This window comes from Natrix helvetica (genome assembly GCF_964273705.1).
Source record: "Natrix helvetica genome assembly, chromosome: 3".
In the NCBI taxonomy this organism is placed as follows: domain Eukaryota; kingdom Metazoa; phylum Chordata; class Lepidosauria; order Squamata; family Natricidae; genus Natrix; species Natrix helvetica.
In genome coordinates this window covers 107,546,882-107,562,843 of record NC_138549.1, presented here as the reverse complement: position 1 = coordinate 107,562,843, position 15,962 = coordinate 107,546,882, and the positions used below count along the sequence as shown (strand labels likewise).

Sequence of the window (15,962 nt, the reverse complement as noted above, 5' to 3'; positions counted from 1 at the left end):
ATGACGGTTGTAGTATCCTGGGGTCATGTGATCCCCTTTTGCAACCTTCTGACAGGCAAAATAAATTGGGAAGCCAGATTCACTTACCAGCCATTTTACTAACTTAACAACTGCAATGATTTACTTAACAGCTATTACAAGAAAATAATAATAATAATAATAATAATAATAATAATAATAATAATAATATGGGGAATAAAGGGAATAAAACCTCACTTAACAACAGCAACAGAAATTTTGGGCTCAATTGTGGCAATAGGTTGAGGGACTACTTTTATAGGCATGGCAAAAAAAAATGGTATTGCCTGGGAAGAAAGTACATGAGGTTGTTTGTAACAATGAGATTCTACTTCCTATCAGAAAATGCAAATATCTCCAATGCTTCATTGTAACATTTCTCACTCAGCTATAACAGTAGAAATATGATTTATGATGACAGTGCTTGCTGAAACAGCCAGCAGATTTTAAGCAATTGTTGATGCTGTCATGCCTATTTATAGTGCTGTCAACTTTGGGCACTTATTTGTTTGTGTTTTCAAATTCAATGGCTGAGCACACAAAACTCATTTTTCAAGACAGAATATTTTCAAGGATACATACATACATACGTGTGTGTGTGTGTGTGTTACGATTACATCTTCTTAAAATATACATTTCTGTTACAGCTGTACCATGCATATGTGTTGGGGAAATTGAGGAAATGAACATAATTTGAAGTATCATTATGGAAATTAAAACAATATTTTTTAAGAGAATGGCTCAACTAATTTCCAACTCCCTTCTTAGAACACTCTTTTCATGTAATGATGAATGGGTAAGATCGAGACGAACTGAATAGCTAATTGAATGCCAAGCATGGGTTCCAGGAATACTTACTTGTAATATTTTCAAATGATAAGCTTACTGTTTTAAAACATGATAAATGGCCACTTTCAACCTTCAGTTAGTTTGCCAACATCACTGCCTTCCAAGGTACACATGGTTTGCCTTCTTTAGAAAATAAACTTAGTCTACTTGGTTCTATTTAAAATAAATTACTGAAGAGGATTTTTTTCACTCAGTTCCAACCCAAAAATTGTAATGATATCCTATCACCTGCAGCTTGGATACATAAAAGGAGTATAGGCATCATTTAAGAACTTTTGAATTATTCTTATTATTCTTATTAATCACACAGTCAGCCAGATGTTCAGCCTGGGTTTGGCATTTTTGTCTACCAATCGAGTCCTTACCAAGGACCTGGGATAGGCAAATCTAGATGTTTGATGGTGTTACAGATATTGTCACAGGATGGGAGCAATTCCAAGTAAAGCCGCCTTCTGCAATTGACTGACGGCAAATTTGTCAATGCCTACGGTATTCAAGTGGTGCTCCAGTTGTTTTGGGACATCATCATCATCGTCATCGTCATCGTCATCATCATCATCATCATCATCATCATGTTAATCTTTGGTGAGATTCACAGCCTTTGGGGCTGGTTGGTAGCTCAACAGCTCGAGTCCTAACCAAGGACCTAGGAACTGTTAAGGTAACATCGGAGGATATAAGCTGTTCCAAATAGGGTGGTTTTTTGTAGAGTCAGAATGTTCAAGTCTGATAAATTTAGAATTTTCAAATAGCGAAGTAGCCCTTTAGGTATTGCTCCAAGGGCTCCAATTACAATTGGGACAACACATGATTTCTTTTTCCACTGTCGCTCAACTTCAATTTGCAAGTCCCAGTACTTTGTAGTTTTTTCTTGCTGCTTCTCTTCAATTCACACATCACCAGGTATTGCAATGTCAATGAACCAAACTTTTTTTTCTTTTCAACTATTGTTATAGTCAGATGTATTGTAGGCCAAATGCCTGTCAGTATGAATTCTGAAATCCCACAAGATCTTGATTTTTTCATTCTCTAGAACAGTGGGTCTCAAGCTTCCTAATGCCACAGTTCCTCAAGTTGTGGTGACCCCCAACCATAAAATTATTTTATGTTTTCCATATTTTTTTGAAATATGTGTTTTCTGATGGTCTTAGGCGACCTCTGTGAAAGGGTCGTTTGACCCCCAAAGGGGTCGCGACTCACAGGTTAAGAACCGCTGCTCTAGAACTTTCTCAACCTGATGTTCCCAGTGGTTTTTGCTGTACTCAAATCCAAACTTCTGGCACAATTTCCAGTGAATGATCTTAGCAACTCGGTCACGGCGTTGTAGGTTGTCAGTTTGTGAAATTTTGTGAAATTATTATTATTATTATTAGTAGTAGTAGTAGTAGTAGTAGTAGTAATAGTAGTAGTAGTATTAGCATTATTAGTATTATTATTATCTGGTTAATCTTTGGTGAGATTCACAGCCTTTGGGGCTGATTGGTAGCCTAACAGCTCGAGTCCTAACCAATGATCTAGGAACTGTTAAGGTATTATTAAGTATCATTATTAAGTATCATTATTAAGTATTATTATTAAGTATTATTATTATTATTAAGTATTATTATTAAGTATTATTATTGTTATTGTTATTGGTGTTATTATTATTGAATCATTCCAATCTTATAAAAAAAGTCCTGGAACATGGGAGAAGGTTAGTTTAAAAGCATTGTGTATGTACACTTGCTTGAACTTGCAAACATAAGAGACTTACGAAGAACCTCTTGGAATGTGACCTGTTTGTAAGTAGAGCACTGTCTGCAATTGTCCTATTATTGTTTCATGCCAAAAGGGACTTGAATGGTCTTGATTCAAAATCGTTTTCCACATTACTTCTATAAATTTATGCTAGGAACTTAAATAAATTGTGTTATTGTATACATTGTTGTAAGCATACACAAAGTGTTTTTAAGACTTCATAACACAGCAATGTTTAGTCTTATAGGAAAAAAATGTGTTTTCATGTGTTTTTTAAATCTGTTTTTATTGATTGCAATAAAGTGCATAGAAGATTTGCTTAAATGCTATAAAGATTAGTGAAATTTAGACCTTGCTGTTATCAATATTTACTTTACAGCTGTTTGATATCTCATCATAACATTTATGAAATACTTATGACATCTAAGAAATACTAGCAGTCATCCAAGTCCATAAATCTAAAAAACACTTCTGCTTTTCTGTATTTAATAATAAGGTTTACAATATATTCACATCTCTAAATAAATACTAGGCTTCATATTAGTTTGTTAAATTAACAAATTTATCAAAATAAATTAAAATGGACCATTAATGGTTAAGCCCATATTGTGAATCCCTTACCAATTTTACACTTCCAATATAATGAAGCCCTGTAAACACTAAAAATAACTTTTGCTGAATTAATCTTCATCTTACAATCATTAGACATTTACTTAATATTCTTTAATAGCTTTAGCCTTCAACTTATGGAATATCCCAAATGTGTTTTAGAAATCTTACAAATATCTAATATCTAATTTAACAATATTTTTTAAATATTTACAAAAAATGTCAGTTTAGAATGATCCAAAAAATATCCTAATATCAATGCAATGCTAATTCAACTGAACCAAACTTTGAAATCAGTAACAGTTTTCATTTAATATACTGCCATTTATCTATTTAAGTTCACATATACCTCTTGAAATAATAATTGAAATAGTTTAAGAAATTGATTGGCAATGATCTGCAATAGCTATGCTTAGAATTTCAAAGATAATAAATAAGCAAAGATATGCCTCTTTTATGTCTAGAAATAGAGCTAAACGCATGCCAATATGTCTAAAGAGTTTCTTTAACTTTCTAATTGTGCTTATCATGGTTGCCTTTTTTCTTTTTTCCCCCTGATCACTTGCATTCCACTGAGAAAATGAAGTCAAAATATGTGCCCAATGAAAAGAATTAGTCTCTAACAAAATAAGAAGATGAATGGCTTTTTCAATTGTGACTCAGTTGGGAAAAATTTCCATAGCATATCCTACGACTCAGAGCATCTCTAATTAATGCTGTCAGTAACCTTTTCACACAAGAGGTTTATTTTTGTAAATTATTTGAACTCAATCAATTAAACTCTGCAGCACATGCATTTATGAATTATTGAAATAGCCATGTAAGTTATTGTCGAAAGCATGTATTAAATGGGCCTGCCCCACATAAACAAAAGACAGTGATCTCAGCCAATTTATTATTAGCAAATTCATTATTTGCCCCATGTTAGTAGACATCAGACTTCTAAATGAGGAAGGAATTTAAAACATAAATATTAATGATGGTGAAAGTATAGATTATGCAATAGCAGTCATAGAAACATTCCATCTGTTCCCTATCTGTCTCTAGTGTAGTGTTTCCTATATTGTGGGTTGTAACTATTCATACCATATACATCATATATATTTCTCTTATAATATGGGTCTCAAAATATCTGATGAAGGCTTGGCGGATTGCCTTCCTCACAAGTTTTTTTTACCAGTTTACATAAAAATATACTGGAAGTTCTGGATTTATGACCACAATTGGGGCCATAATTGATAAGCAAGATGGTTGTTAAGTGAGTCACATTAAATTTTACAACCTTTTTGCCACAGTTAAAAAAAAAGCATTGCAGTTGTTGAGTGAATCTGGCTTCCCCCATTGATGTTGCTTATTTAGCGAGCTGTGAAGGTCACAAATGGCATTCACATGACTTTAGATGCCACAACTCTCATAAATAACGCTAGATACATTTAATAAGGATATTGGCCTATAGGTATTTATTTGTGTTAACTCTGAACCTTCTTTTGGGATTAAAGTGATATTAGCTTCTGTCCATGTGTGTGGTATCTTGGCTTCTAATAAAACTTCATCATATACCTCTAACATTGACAAGCTCAATGTATCTTGTAAATTGTATAAATTTCTGCTGGTAGACCATCTTGAACTGGTGTTTTGTTATTCTTTTGTGTTTTGATCGCCGCTACTAATTCTACCATTGTTATTCTTTCATTCAACATGTTCAACGTTTCCGACACTTTGGTAAATTGGTTTTCTTCCAAGTATTATATTATTTTTTTCCTCTGGGATTTTTTCATAGTTATATAACTTCTTTATAGAACTCCTGAATTATATATTTTTTCTTTTCCATTTGGTAATGTAATATACTTTCCTCATCCTGCAGCTTACTTATTCATTTCTTGTCTTTCTCCTTTTTCAGTTTATAGGCTAGCCATCTTCCCGTTTGTTTTGCTCTTTTTATTTGTTGTGCCAGTTCTTCTTTTTCCATTATATTTGACTTGTGTTTAATTATCTCAATTTGATTTTTTTAGATTCACCTTTTGTGGTTCTTTTTGTAACTCTACTTCAAGTCTTTTATATTCTTTTTTTAGTGTCTTTTGGTATTGTTACTTTCTCTTATTTTTCCTCGATATAAAGGTTATAGTTAATCCCCTAATACAGTGATGGCAAACCTATGGCATGCGTGCCACAGGTGACACGAGGAGCAATTTGTCAGGGCACGCGAGGCGCTGCCCTGTCAGCTGGCCAGCACGAATGCGCACGCTGGCCAGCTGAGTTCACCCTTTTTTAAAGCCATTTTTCACCCTCCCCAGGCTTCAGAGTCTTTATAGGAGCCTTGGGAGGGCAAAGAGATTCTCCCCTGCCCCCCCCCCCCCGGAGGCCCTCCGGAGACTTCATGAGCTTCCCTGAAGCCTCTGGAGTGCAAAAAAATGGCCCTATGGGCAAACCGGAAGTTCGGGAACGGACTTCCGGTTTGCTTGGAGGGTCTTTTTGAGCACTCCGAAGGCTTCAGGGAAGCCTCTTGAAGGTCCCTGAAGCCTTCGGAGCGCTTAAAATGACCCTCCAAGCAAACCGACATCCAGTTTGCTCGGAGGGTCATTTTGACTGCTTCGGAAGCTTCAGGGAAGACTCCTGGGGGGGGCAGGGAAGGCTGTTTTCACCCTCCCCAGGTTCCTATAAAGCCTCTGGAGCCTGGGGAGGGCGAAAAAAGCATGCAAAAATGTGGGGGGTCGTGCCTGTAGTGCCCGCATGTGCACTGATGGGGTTGTTCATTGCATTATGGGTGCAGCATGCCTGCACACGACCCCCCTGTGCTCCCCCACTTATAGCACATGAGCCAAAAAAGGTTCGCCATCGCTGCCCTAATATATGCTTTCGCTGTGTCCCAGACATTTTGTAGTGAAGTCTCTCCTTTCCTGTTCTTTTTTAAAAATTCCACTTTTCCCTATCATCTGTATAAATCTTTATATTTTAAGATAGATTGATTCAAAGTCCATCTTACTCTTCTCATTTGTCCCTTCCATTAATTTTTATTAGATTATGATCAGTCCATAGATTTGTTTCTATTTCTATATCTTGCATACTTCTGCTTAATTCCGATGACATCCAGCTCTTATGTATTCTAAACCAAGATTGATGTCTGTTAAAGTGAAATATATATTGGTTTCTCCCTGTGCATTATTATTATTACTATCAGCATATCTGTTATTTTTTCTTATTAACTTCTATAAAATGGAATGCCTGGACAATACACTGTATATGTATATATTTACAATAAAATAATTGACTTAAAATATAAAAATAAATACAGGCTGGTTGCAAAGTGTCTGAATTTTAATCACGTCACCATAGAGATGCTGTGATGGTTGCAAGTGGGAGGACCGGTATCACAAAGTTTCATATCCTCAGCTTTGATCTAACTTAATATCATACCATATTGGTAACTGTCTATTCTTTTAGTTCTCTGTTTGTAGGAATCAAGTGCTGATTAAAAGGTCTTGGTATATTATTTATTTGTCTGTATGTAAGTCCACCAGCAGAATAATAATCTCCGGCAAAAATCAGACAATAAATAAAATTCGGCGCGGGGCGAAGAAATCAGCAAAAGAAACTATGAGTTTAGGAAATGGGTTGATAATCCAATTCAACTAAAAAAAATAAACAGAAAAATCAGTGAAAGCATTCCTAAAGCATTCCTATAGTAAAGCAGATGTGAAGCAGCTCAGAATGGTGACAACTCCCCCTCTGTAATACTCTGCCTTATGGTCACATAATCCAGAGTGTTGCTCTTCATGCTTCCTGTATCTTATTATTTAATAGTTTAAGGACAATCTGGAAGGATTTAGGTTAACGCTGCCATTTCAGCTTCCAGTTCTGGATTTTTTCCTCATAGCCATTGAATGATAAAACTACCTTCCTTAGTTAATTATCATCTTGCTGTGTGTCCCACCCCCTACACAAACACACACACTGAAGGTGGTAAATATATTTAATACTCCTGCTTCCTATTTTTGCCCATATCAACAACCCTGTGAGTTAGATTGCGCTGACACAAAATAACTGGCACAAATCACCTAGTGGGACTTGATGACTAAGGGAGGCCTAGAACACACAGTCTCCTTGATTCTACACCAGCACCCTCACCACTAAACAAACTGGCTCTCATTACATTGGGAAATTCAGGAAATGCCTGTTCCTTTACTCTTGAGCAGGGGTGTCAAACTCAAGGCTCACAGACTGGATCCAATCTGCGGGGCTGTCCTGGAAACAGGGAAGGACTGGCCCACGATACCTCTGCCAGTGAAAATGGAGCTTGGGAGGGCTGCGCATGGCCCTCTCAGGGCGTTTTTGGCCCAGACAACCTCCTGCAGCCCTCTACCAGCAAAAACAGAGCTCAACCCCCTTGAGCTCCATTGTTGCTGGCAGAGGGCTGTAGGATGCCATCCATGATGAAAGTAGGGCCCAGGGAATAGTGCATCATACCCCCAGACTCTGTTTTCATTGGCAGAGGGCTAGCAAAACAAACTAAAAGCAAAGCAAAACAAAAGGAGAAATGATGCATTTGAGCATAAGAAGGGACAAGAAAGGAGAAAGGGACATAGGAAAGATAAACAAAAAAAAGGGAAAGATGGGAAGAGAGCAAGGAAGCAAAAAGAAGGAAAGCGGGAAAGGAAGAAGAAAGGAGAATGAAGAGGGAAGGAAAAAGAAGAAAACGGAGGGAGGGAAGTCCTGCCTTCGCACTTGGCCAGCACTTGAGAGCAAGGCTCCTGTGGAGGACAAGCGATTGGCACTCTGCCTGGCCTCACCTTCTGTGCTCCCCCCACTTATGGCACGTGAGCCAAAAAAGGTTTGCCATCTCTGACCTAGGGGAAAGATGTAGTATTTGCAAGCTAGTTGTGAAGGGAAAGCATCCAATTCACAGCTTTTTCACACACTTTTTTTTTCAATTGTGAACCTGAAAGGAACTACAATGTCTCTTGGTATAATAAATTTCTCTTTATTATGAATCATGACATGCTGCAATTTTAATTCTCATTGCAATTAATAACTGAAGAGCACCTAGTTGTTTGTTTGGATTCTTTGGGTTCTTCTTCACATTGTCCAGGAATTACCACAGCATTAGAAATGTTTGATGTAATTCTCATCTCCCAAAAAGGAAAAAGAATGGTTCCAGGAAACTATAAACCAATCAGCCTGACATCGATAATATGGAAAGATTCTTGAAAAGTAACCAAGCACCAAATCTGCAAACACCTAGAGGTAAACAGAGTCATAACCAGAAGCCAACATGGGTTTGTCAAAAACAGATCATGCCAGACAAATATTGCATTATTTTAACAATGTGACAAAATTAATGACTAGCAAAAAGCTTGGGTTATAATTTACTTGTACTTCAGTAAGGCGTTTGATAAAGTTGACCACAATCTACTACTCGATAAAATAGAAAATTTTGGATTAGATAGCATCACCCCCATTTGTAACTGGCTGATCAACTGCACTCAACCTGTAGTCCTTAAAGGAATTGCATCTACATGGACGGAAGTATGCCATGAAGTACCCCAAGGCTCTGTCCTAAGCCCAGTACTCTTCAGTATCTTCATCAATGATTTAGACAAGGAGATAAAAAAGCCAACACTGGGCTACATTAATACAGGAATACAATCAAGATCACGTGAAGTGTCAATACCACTTTGTAATGTCTTTAAGACCACACTTGGAATAGTGCATCCAGTTTTGGTTTCCACAATACAAAAACATGTTGGACTCTAGAAAGAGTGCAGAGAGAAGAAACAAAGATGATGGAGAATAAACCATTGCAGGAATAGGGTATGAATTAAACTGAATTTATTACAAAGGAGCACTAGGGGCAATATGATAGCAGTTTTCCAATATCTAAGGGGCTGCCACAAAGAACAGGGGATCAATCTGTTCTCCAAAGCACCTGAAGTAGAAGAAGCAATGGATGAAAACTAATCAAGAAGAGAAACAGCCTAAAACCTAAATGACTCTCTTGCCAAATATGGGATGAGAAATAGACTGTGAACTACAAAGGGCAAGAAGCTGATTTACTTTAATTTATTTGTATCTGCAGCTGATGAAGTCAACATCTCAAGAAATAAATGCTATTGTGCGTTTCAAGTGGAATAAATAAATCTTTAGTACCTTAATCTATAAATATTTAGATCAATGAATTTTCTCTTATTATTATAATCCCAATCTGGGATTACACATGTTTAACAAGTATGACTAATAAAACCATACAGTTTGCTTTCTCAAGGTTATTAATAACTTGATTTATTCTCCTCTACAGCAACAAAACTAAATAGACAACTCATGAGTCAGATTTATTAAAAAAAATGTATCACACTCTTGCAATAGGATATTCATTTTATGGGGAAATGGCCAAAATAAATTTAATTAAATTCCTGAGAGAATTCTTTGAAATCTCTTTGTCCCCACTTCTTTGCTATGCAAATAGGCATTTGAGGTTAAGATAGAATATGAACTAATATATTTAAGAATTAGAATTATTTCCGCTTGCTTTTAATTATTGATGTCCGACATCTTTCAGAATCTTTAAAAATGCTACAACCAAAAAGTAAAATAAATAACCTTTACAGGACTACTCTGCATAAGCCAAGTGTTCAAGTATCTCTGAAGAATCCAATCCATAATTATTAGAGTCAGCAGTCAGCAGAAACACAGAAGATATATATATTTCATTGTTAAAAATAATAATTTTAAAATGTTGATCTCTTAGGAAATCAATAGGAAAGACTATTTGTAGCTCAAGTTTTAACTGTGGGATCCATGATGCTCTCTAAGCTTGGTCGTTTTTTTGCAGACATGTCATTAGCCAATTAGGTAAAATAAGAACTAAAAGAGAGTGGGGTTTGCTCTTTGGCCCTACTTCCTTCTGTCAATGAAATGTAAACAACCAAGTTCAGATAGCACCAAAGACCCCCTCCGTCCTAAGGGATCAATATTCCTTTATCAAAACAAATAAAAGTAACTACAAATCCAGCTATCTTATTTCTCCTACAAGCAAAGACAACTTTATAAAGTGAAAAAATTATATTGTGAGAATATATACCATAAAAACAGTATTTGTGCCATGATTATAAAGCTGAAGTAAGGAGTCAAGCTCAATATACGAAAACATACACTGGCTTTCAAACCAAAGGCTTATTTGTTTCATTCTGACTTTAATAAATAATGCTATTTATACTCTAGGACCTGCAGTGAATAATTTCATAACAGTTATAATATTAGTCACTTAAAACATATATTCTAACAATTACAACTAATCAATTACTATGAAATATTTGCGCCCAGGAATATAACAATGGCTGAAGTTTCTCAATTCCTTATATTGGGAGTAGGAGTGGGCAAAGTACAAAGTCTTGATTCCCCCCCCCCCCCCCAATTTCGTAAGCATTCTGCAGACTGGGAACTAATACTAATGGTTCAGAAGATATTCTTGGCCTTTAATTTTTAAAAGCGCCTATCCATACATCATAACCCACAAGAATAGGTATCAGTTTGCTAAGCAAGTCATTGCCCGGTGATCTCTGACTGCTGATTCCAGGAATCCTGCCCTACAGGAAGGCATTAAACACAAATTCTACTAAGTGATTCAACATCAATCACAATGTCATACACTGCTTAAGCATAATTTATTGACTAAGCCACAGTCTGCAGCAAGACGTAGAAAGAAGGACGGGAACTACCCAGCTCTTTTTTTCTTTTTTACAGACTTAGAGTGAAAAGCTGCTTTCAGGCACTTAATTCTTTCTTAGTCACCGAAGAGCACAGGACTAAGAAGGAATGTGTCAACTTCTCAGCATTATCCAAGTATATTTCATAGAGTTCCCATACAGCAGAAAAAGTAGTTCCCCCCAAAAGGACAAAATAAGCATGATTTACTCAGAGTACCTACATAAGAGGATGTTTAAACCCCCCCCCCAAAGCACTAGTTACATGCAAGTAAGCTAAGTAATACTAGGGAAAGTTATTGTTATTAGTTGCAAAGTTGTATCCGACATATTGCGACCCCATGGACAATATTCCTCCAGGCCCTCCTGTCCTCTACCATCCCCTGAAGTCTACTAAAGCTCATCCAGTGACTCTATCCAGCCACCTCCTTCTCTGTTGTCCCATTCTTCTTTTGCTCTCAATCTTTCCCAGCATTAGGCTCTTCTCCAGTGAGTCCTTCCTTTTCATTAGGTGGCCAAAGTATTTGAGTTTCATCTTCAGGATCTGGTCTTCTAAAGAGCAGTCAGGGAAAGTATGCAGCTCTAAAGTCTCTTTCATGTCCTTTACAGCAATAGGCAAGGAATAGGATCAAGATGTCAACTGTGCAAATATCTCTTTTTTCCTCAAATATTATCCCCTGGGTAAATTGCCTAACTTATGTGTAACTTAAGGATTTCCCTTCAAAGCAAGAAGAATGAGAGGAGGGCACTAGCATTTCTTTTAAATGTTTTAAATTTTAGCCTAAACTGTCAGAAAGGAGTTTTTGCCAACACAGCAGACAAAGCATTACTTTTGTATAAGACAGGTAGAAAAGCGCAGATTGAATCATGGTAATTTCCATTGTCTTTAGTGTTTGGTGAAAAAGAAAATTGTACCACAGACTTCAAAAACCATTGCCAAGTGATTACATGATAAATTTGCTTCATTAATCAGTAACAGAAAAGCAGAACTCTTTGTTGGGCTGAGGGCTGGCAAGTACAAAATACAGTCCAAAGGGTGTTTTAGCCCAAGAAATAGAAGAGTCAGAAAATTTGCTCTCAAGAACAGCTGACAAGAAAAATGAGAAACAGGGAAAAAACAATGCCAGTCATTTTTTTTATAAATGTAGTCCAAAATAAACATTTTAAAGTCACTGTTGATTGGTAAGAATGACCCAAAATTTTACTCATCTTGTTTATTGTAAGCTACTTGTTTTTTTATCATTTTGCTTCGTCCTCAAAAGGTGGTTTTCTTCAGGGGAGCATGATAATTCTCATTTGATTTGCTAATTGTGTGAGAATTCATAAACAAAAAATTCTCGTTTGATTTGATAATTGTGAGAATCCATACACAAAAAATTCTCATTTAATTTGCTAATTGTGTGAGAATCCATACACAAAAAAGATCACACTATTGTCTATTCTGCCCCTCACTCATGTTGTGTTGTGCTGTGTGTGTATATGTGTGTATGTCAAATACCCAGAAAAATAATGCCAACACCATTAAAATAAAGATCCCATAAACAACCCATCAATCACTGGGGGGGGGGGGAGAGAAGAGCCAGATTTGAAGATTTTTTTAAAAAAACCAATCAGGATATGGGCCAAATTAACTCTGGAGAAGATAGTTAAAAAGCCATGTGATGTAATAGAGAGGTTCACTACCTGGCCTGTGAAGGAAGAGATTTTGAATATTTAAAAACTAAAATTGTATGCATATAAATGTATTAAGGGGCAAAAATATTTAATATAGTATCTACTATAAGTCAATGCAACTTCATAGATTGCATGGATAGACAAGAAATAAATATGGTATATATGGCACAGAGTAGAAATAGAGGATCAGGTGAGCTATGAAAAAAGCTTATTCATATGAAGGTCAGAAAGGACTATCCTCATTATAATGGAACATCACGGTATACAAAAATGTTGAAATATGATTAGCTACAATATCCACCCAAATTTAGATTGGTTGACAAAGTCACAGGAGAAAATAAAATTAATAAACAGAGCAAAAATTATCTCTAAAGCAATCAATAAAAAGGCACTTTTAAAATAATTTGTGAAAATATTCTACTGGAAATCTCTTTTTCCCCTATAAATACTTATAGAAAAATAAAGAACAAACCCGATTATAGGAATGTATGCGGGTTCTGCATATTATTTAATTATTTCAATGCATTCAGGCTTAATGGAGGGACAGAATTGGTGTACCTATCTGGTCAGTTAATTTCTAACAAAACAACAATACAAGATCCTGTAAGTAGAAATAGTACCATCCTTAACTAAGCTGTAAAGTACAAGACATTCCTACCTTTCTTTTTAGACTCTTTCTTTGTGCTGGTTTTAACAGCCACTTGAAGTTCTGTCTCAGTTGACATCCTATTGTATCCTTAGTCCTCTTCACACAGATCCAGTATCTTGGCCAGGTTCATTTAGAACAATTCTTCCAGAGAATTACTTAGCTTTTCAAATACTAGAATCGAAAGAGCTCATTTCATTCACCCTTTTGAAGTGCTATAATAAAAAAACAACACAATTAAGCCATCTTAAGAATACGTTTTCTAAGACATATAAAGGTTCAGTTGAAACTACCTATGTAATTTATGTTAATTCTCATGTGTGTTAAGAAATAACTCTAATTTTCTGTTTGTCAACATTTTGAGAGTTATATTAATTTCAGTGGGATATTTACAGTAGGTAACAAATAAATACTATGAATAAACCTTGATGCTTACTAAAGTCCTGAGAATTTCTTACAATTTCTACACATAAACATGCATAAAATTTATAAACATACATGTGCTGTATTTATAGTTTCTGCTGGTTAATGATGGCAATAAAGTTATTTGTATTCGCATTTATAGTGAATGTGTGAAAAAATGGGTAAGTTTACATCTAAATTTTCCTCTGTGAGCTGAAAATAGCTTATAGTGCAACCTTTTCGTATTATCTTCCAAACAACTTCTCTTGCCTGAGATTAGATATGTACCTGGTTCTCTATTGCCCTTAATACTTCAATCCAACAACAACTCATTGGCAATTGTATACATAAAATGTTATATTTTATTACAGCTGTAAGCAATTTCATAGGTGTGCTTCAGTTTTCAGGAAACCCCACAGAAACACTTCTTCAAAGCAGCAACATAGAGACCAAAGCACTATCTTACCTATTAGAATAGTCATCATGCTATAATCCTGATATTATAAGAGGCTTGAAATAAAAAGTCTAAAGCAGGATGGTAACTTTCAATACTTTGAGTTGAAGTGATGCAATTCTATTTTCTGACTATCAATGACAGACTCAAATTAATTTACTATTACTGCCCGGATCAATCCAATATCTCAAGACAGAATGGTCCTCCTACATACAGCTCCAGCAGGTAAATAATTAACTACCATACATTCAATGTACAAAAAAGAATCAGAACAAATACTCAATGTACAGTTCCTTCTCCACTAGCCCACCTGATTGCACAAATGTTTTTTGTATATAGCTACCAAGCTACTGCTTGAAAGGGAAGTTATAAACACTGTGGCAACAAAACAGACTACTGTTTAAGCCTATCTTTTCTGTATTTTAGTATAATTCTATATTTGGACAAAATCACACACTTGAACCCATTTTCTTTTCTTTTTATGATCCTGTAATCCAGGGGTGTCAAAATCAAGGTTGTGGCCCTGATCCGGCCCATGGGGTACTTAGATCTGGCCCACAGGATGGCCCTGGAAGCAGAGAAGGACCGGGCCGCGGTGCTTCTGCCAGTAAAAATGGAGCTTGCGTACAGCCCTCTTGAGCTCCATTTTTGCTGGCAGAGGGTTGCAGGAGGCTGTGGCATCCAAGCACTTGGGCCACCATAGGCACCCCTGACACAAGTGATGTCAAGCTGGCCATGCCCACCCTGGCTATGCCCACCCCAGCCCCCAGAAGTCAAACACAACCCTGATGTGTCCCTCAATGGAATTGAGTTTGACACCCCTGATTGAATCTCTTGCTTCGGGGTGGGTTCAAGGTGACAGAGTGGAGCTGAGCGTTTACTGGCTAGATGTCTTTCTTGACACCTATGCAAAGTTTGCAGCAAATATTTTCTCTTTGCGTCCTGATAGAAAAACATCTCTCTCCGCCTAGGATTGAACTCTTAACCTTCCGAGTGGGAAGTCTTCACCTCTAGGCCATCACATTGCTCACACTCTTCAATACAAATAATTTAATTTCAAATGTATGCTAAATATATAAATGTTTTCTTCACCAATTTTTCCACTATTTATGAACATCTTATATATCTATCTTGCGTTTCTCTCAAAACAGCATCTCAACCATTTTCTTATTCATGGGAAAAGCACTTTTAGTTGCACAGAGAAATCTGGCTGTTCTGTTCATAATAAGCATGCCACTGTTGCTATTCTACTAGAAAACTCATTCATGTAAGGCTATCAGTATGACTGATGCTTTATAGAATACTCTGTGTGATGCAACAGAAGCGTATCAGCATGAAAGAGGAAATCAGCTATTGAATGATAGAAAAAGATTGTCGTTCTATTGGAATTCTGATTCCTTTATAGTCTCAGATCTTAAAGCTGCCTGGGCTTCTGTTTAGCATAATGGCCAGTACCAAAAAGAAAGCTAGTTTTATTGAATTAAACACTAACTAAGCCAAACTACTGTTGATGACTAAATTGTTTTATTTACTTATACCCCACCTTTATTACGTTTTTAAATTTATTAAGGCAATGAACATACCCAACACACCTTCCTCCTCCTATTTTCCTCCTAAGAACAACCCTGTGAGGAAAGTTGGGTTGAGTGAATGACTGGCTCAAAGTCAAACAGCTGACTTTCATGGCTAAGGCAGGACTAGAATTCACTGTCTCCCACCTTCTAGCCTGGTATCTTAACCACTAGGCAAACCTATGCCACATGTGCCACAGATGGCATGCAGTGCCCTCTCTGTGGGCACACGAGACGTCACCCTACTTCAGCTCTACTGCGCATGTATGTGTGCCTCCCACCAGCCACCTGGTCGGGTTTCTGCT

At 36.5% G+C, this 15,962-nt stretch overlaps 1 protein-coding gene across 9 annotated transcripts in view; it reads right to left on the bottom strand.

Annotated features, from left to right (window-relative positions):
• The window catches only part of DAB1 (DAB adaptor protein 1), a 771,291-nt gene that overhangs the window by 179,451 nt on the left and 575,878 nt on the right, over positions 1-15,962 (bottom strand). For 6 of the 9 annotated variants that reach the window (XM_081946493.1, XM_081946496.1, XM_081946500.1 and 3 more), the window contains exon 5: positions 13,243-13,445. The exons of the other annotated variants lie outside the window; for them this stretch is intronic. In XM_081946493.1, coding sequence (XP_081802619.1) covers positions 13,243-13,309 — 67 coding nt within the window. In that variant the 5' untranslated portion in view covers positions 13,310-13,445. The remainder of the gene's footprint in view (positions 1-13,242; positions 13,446-15,962) is intronic. 9 annotated transcript variants of the gene reach the window in all.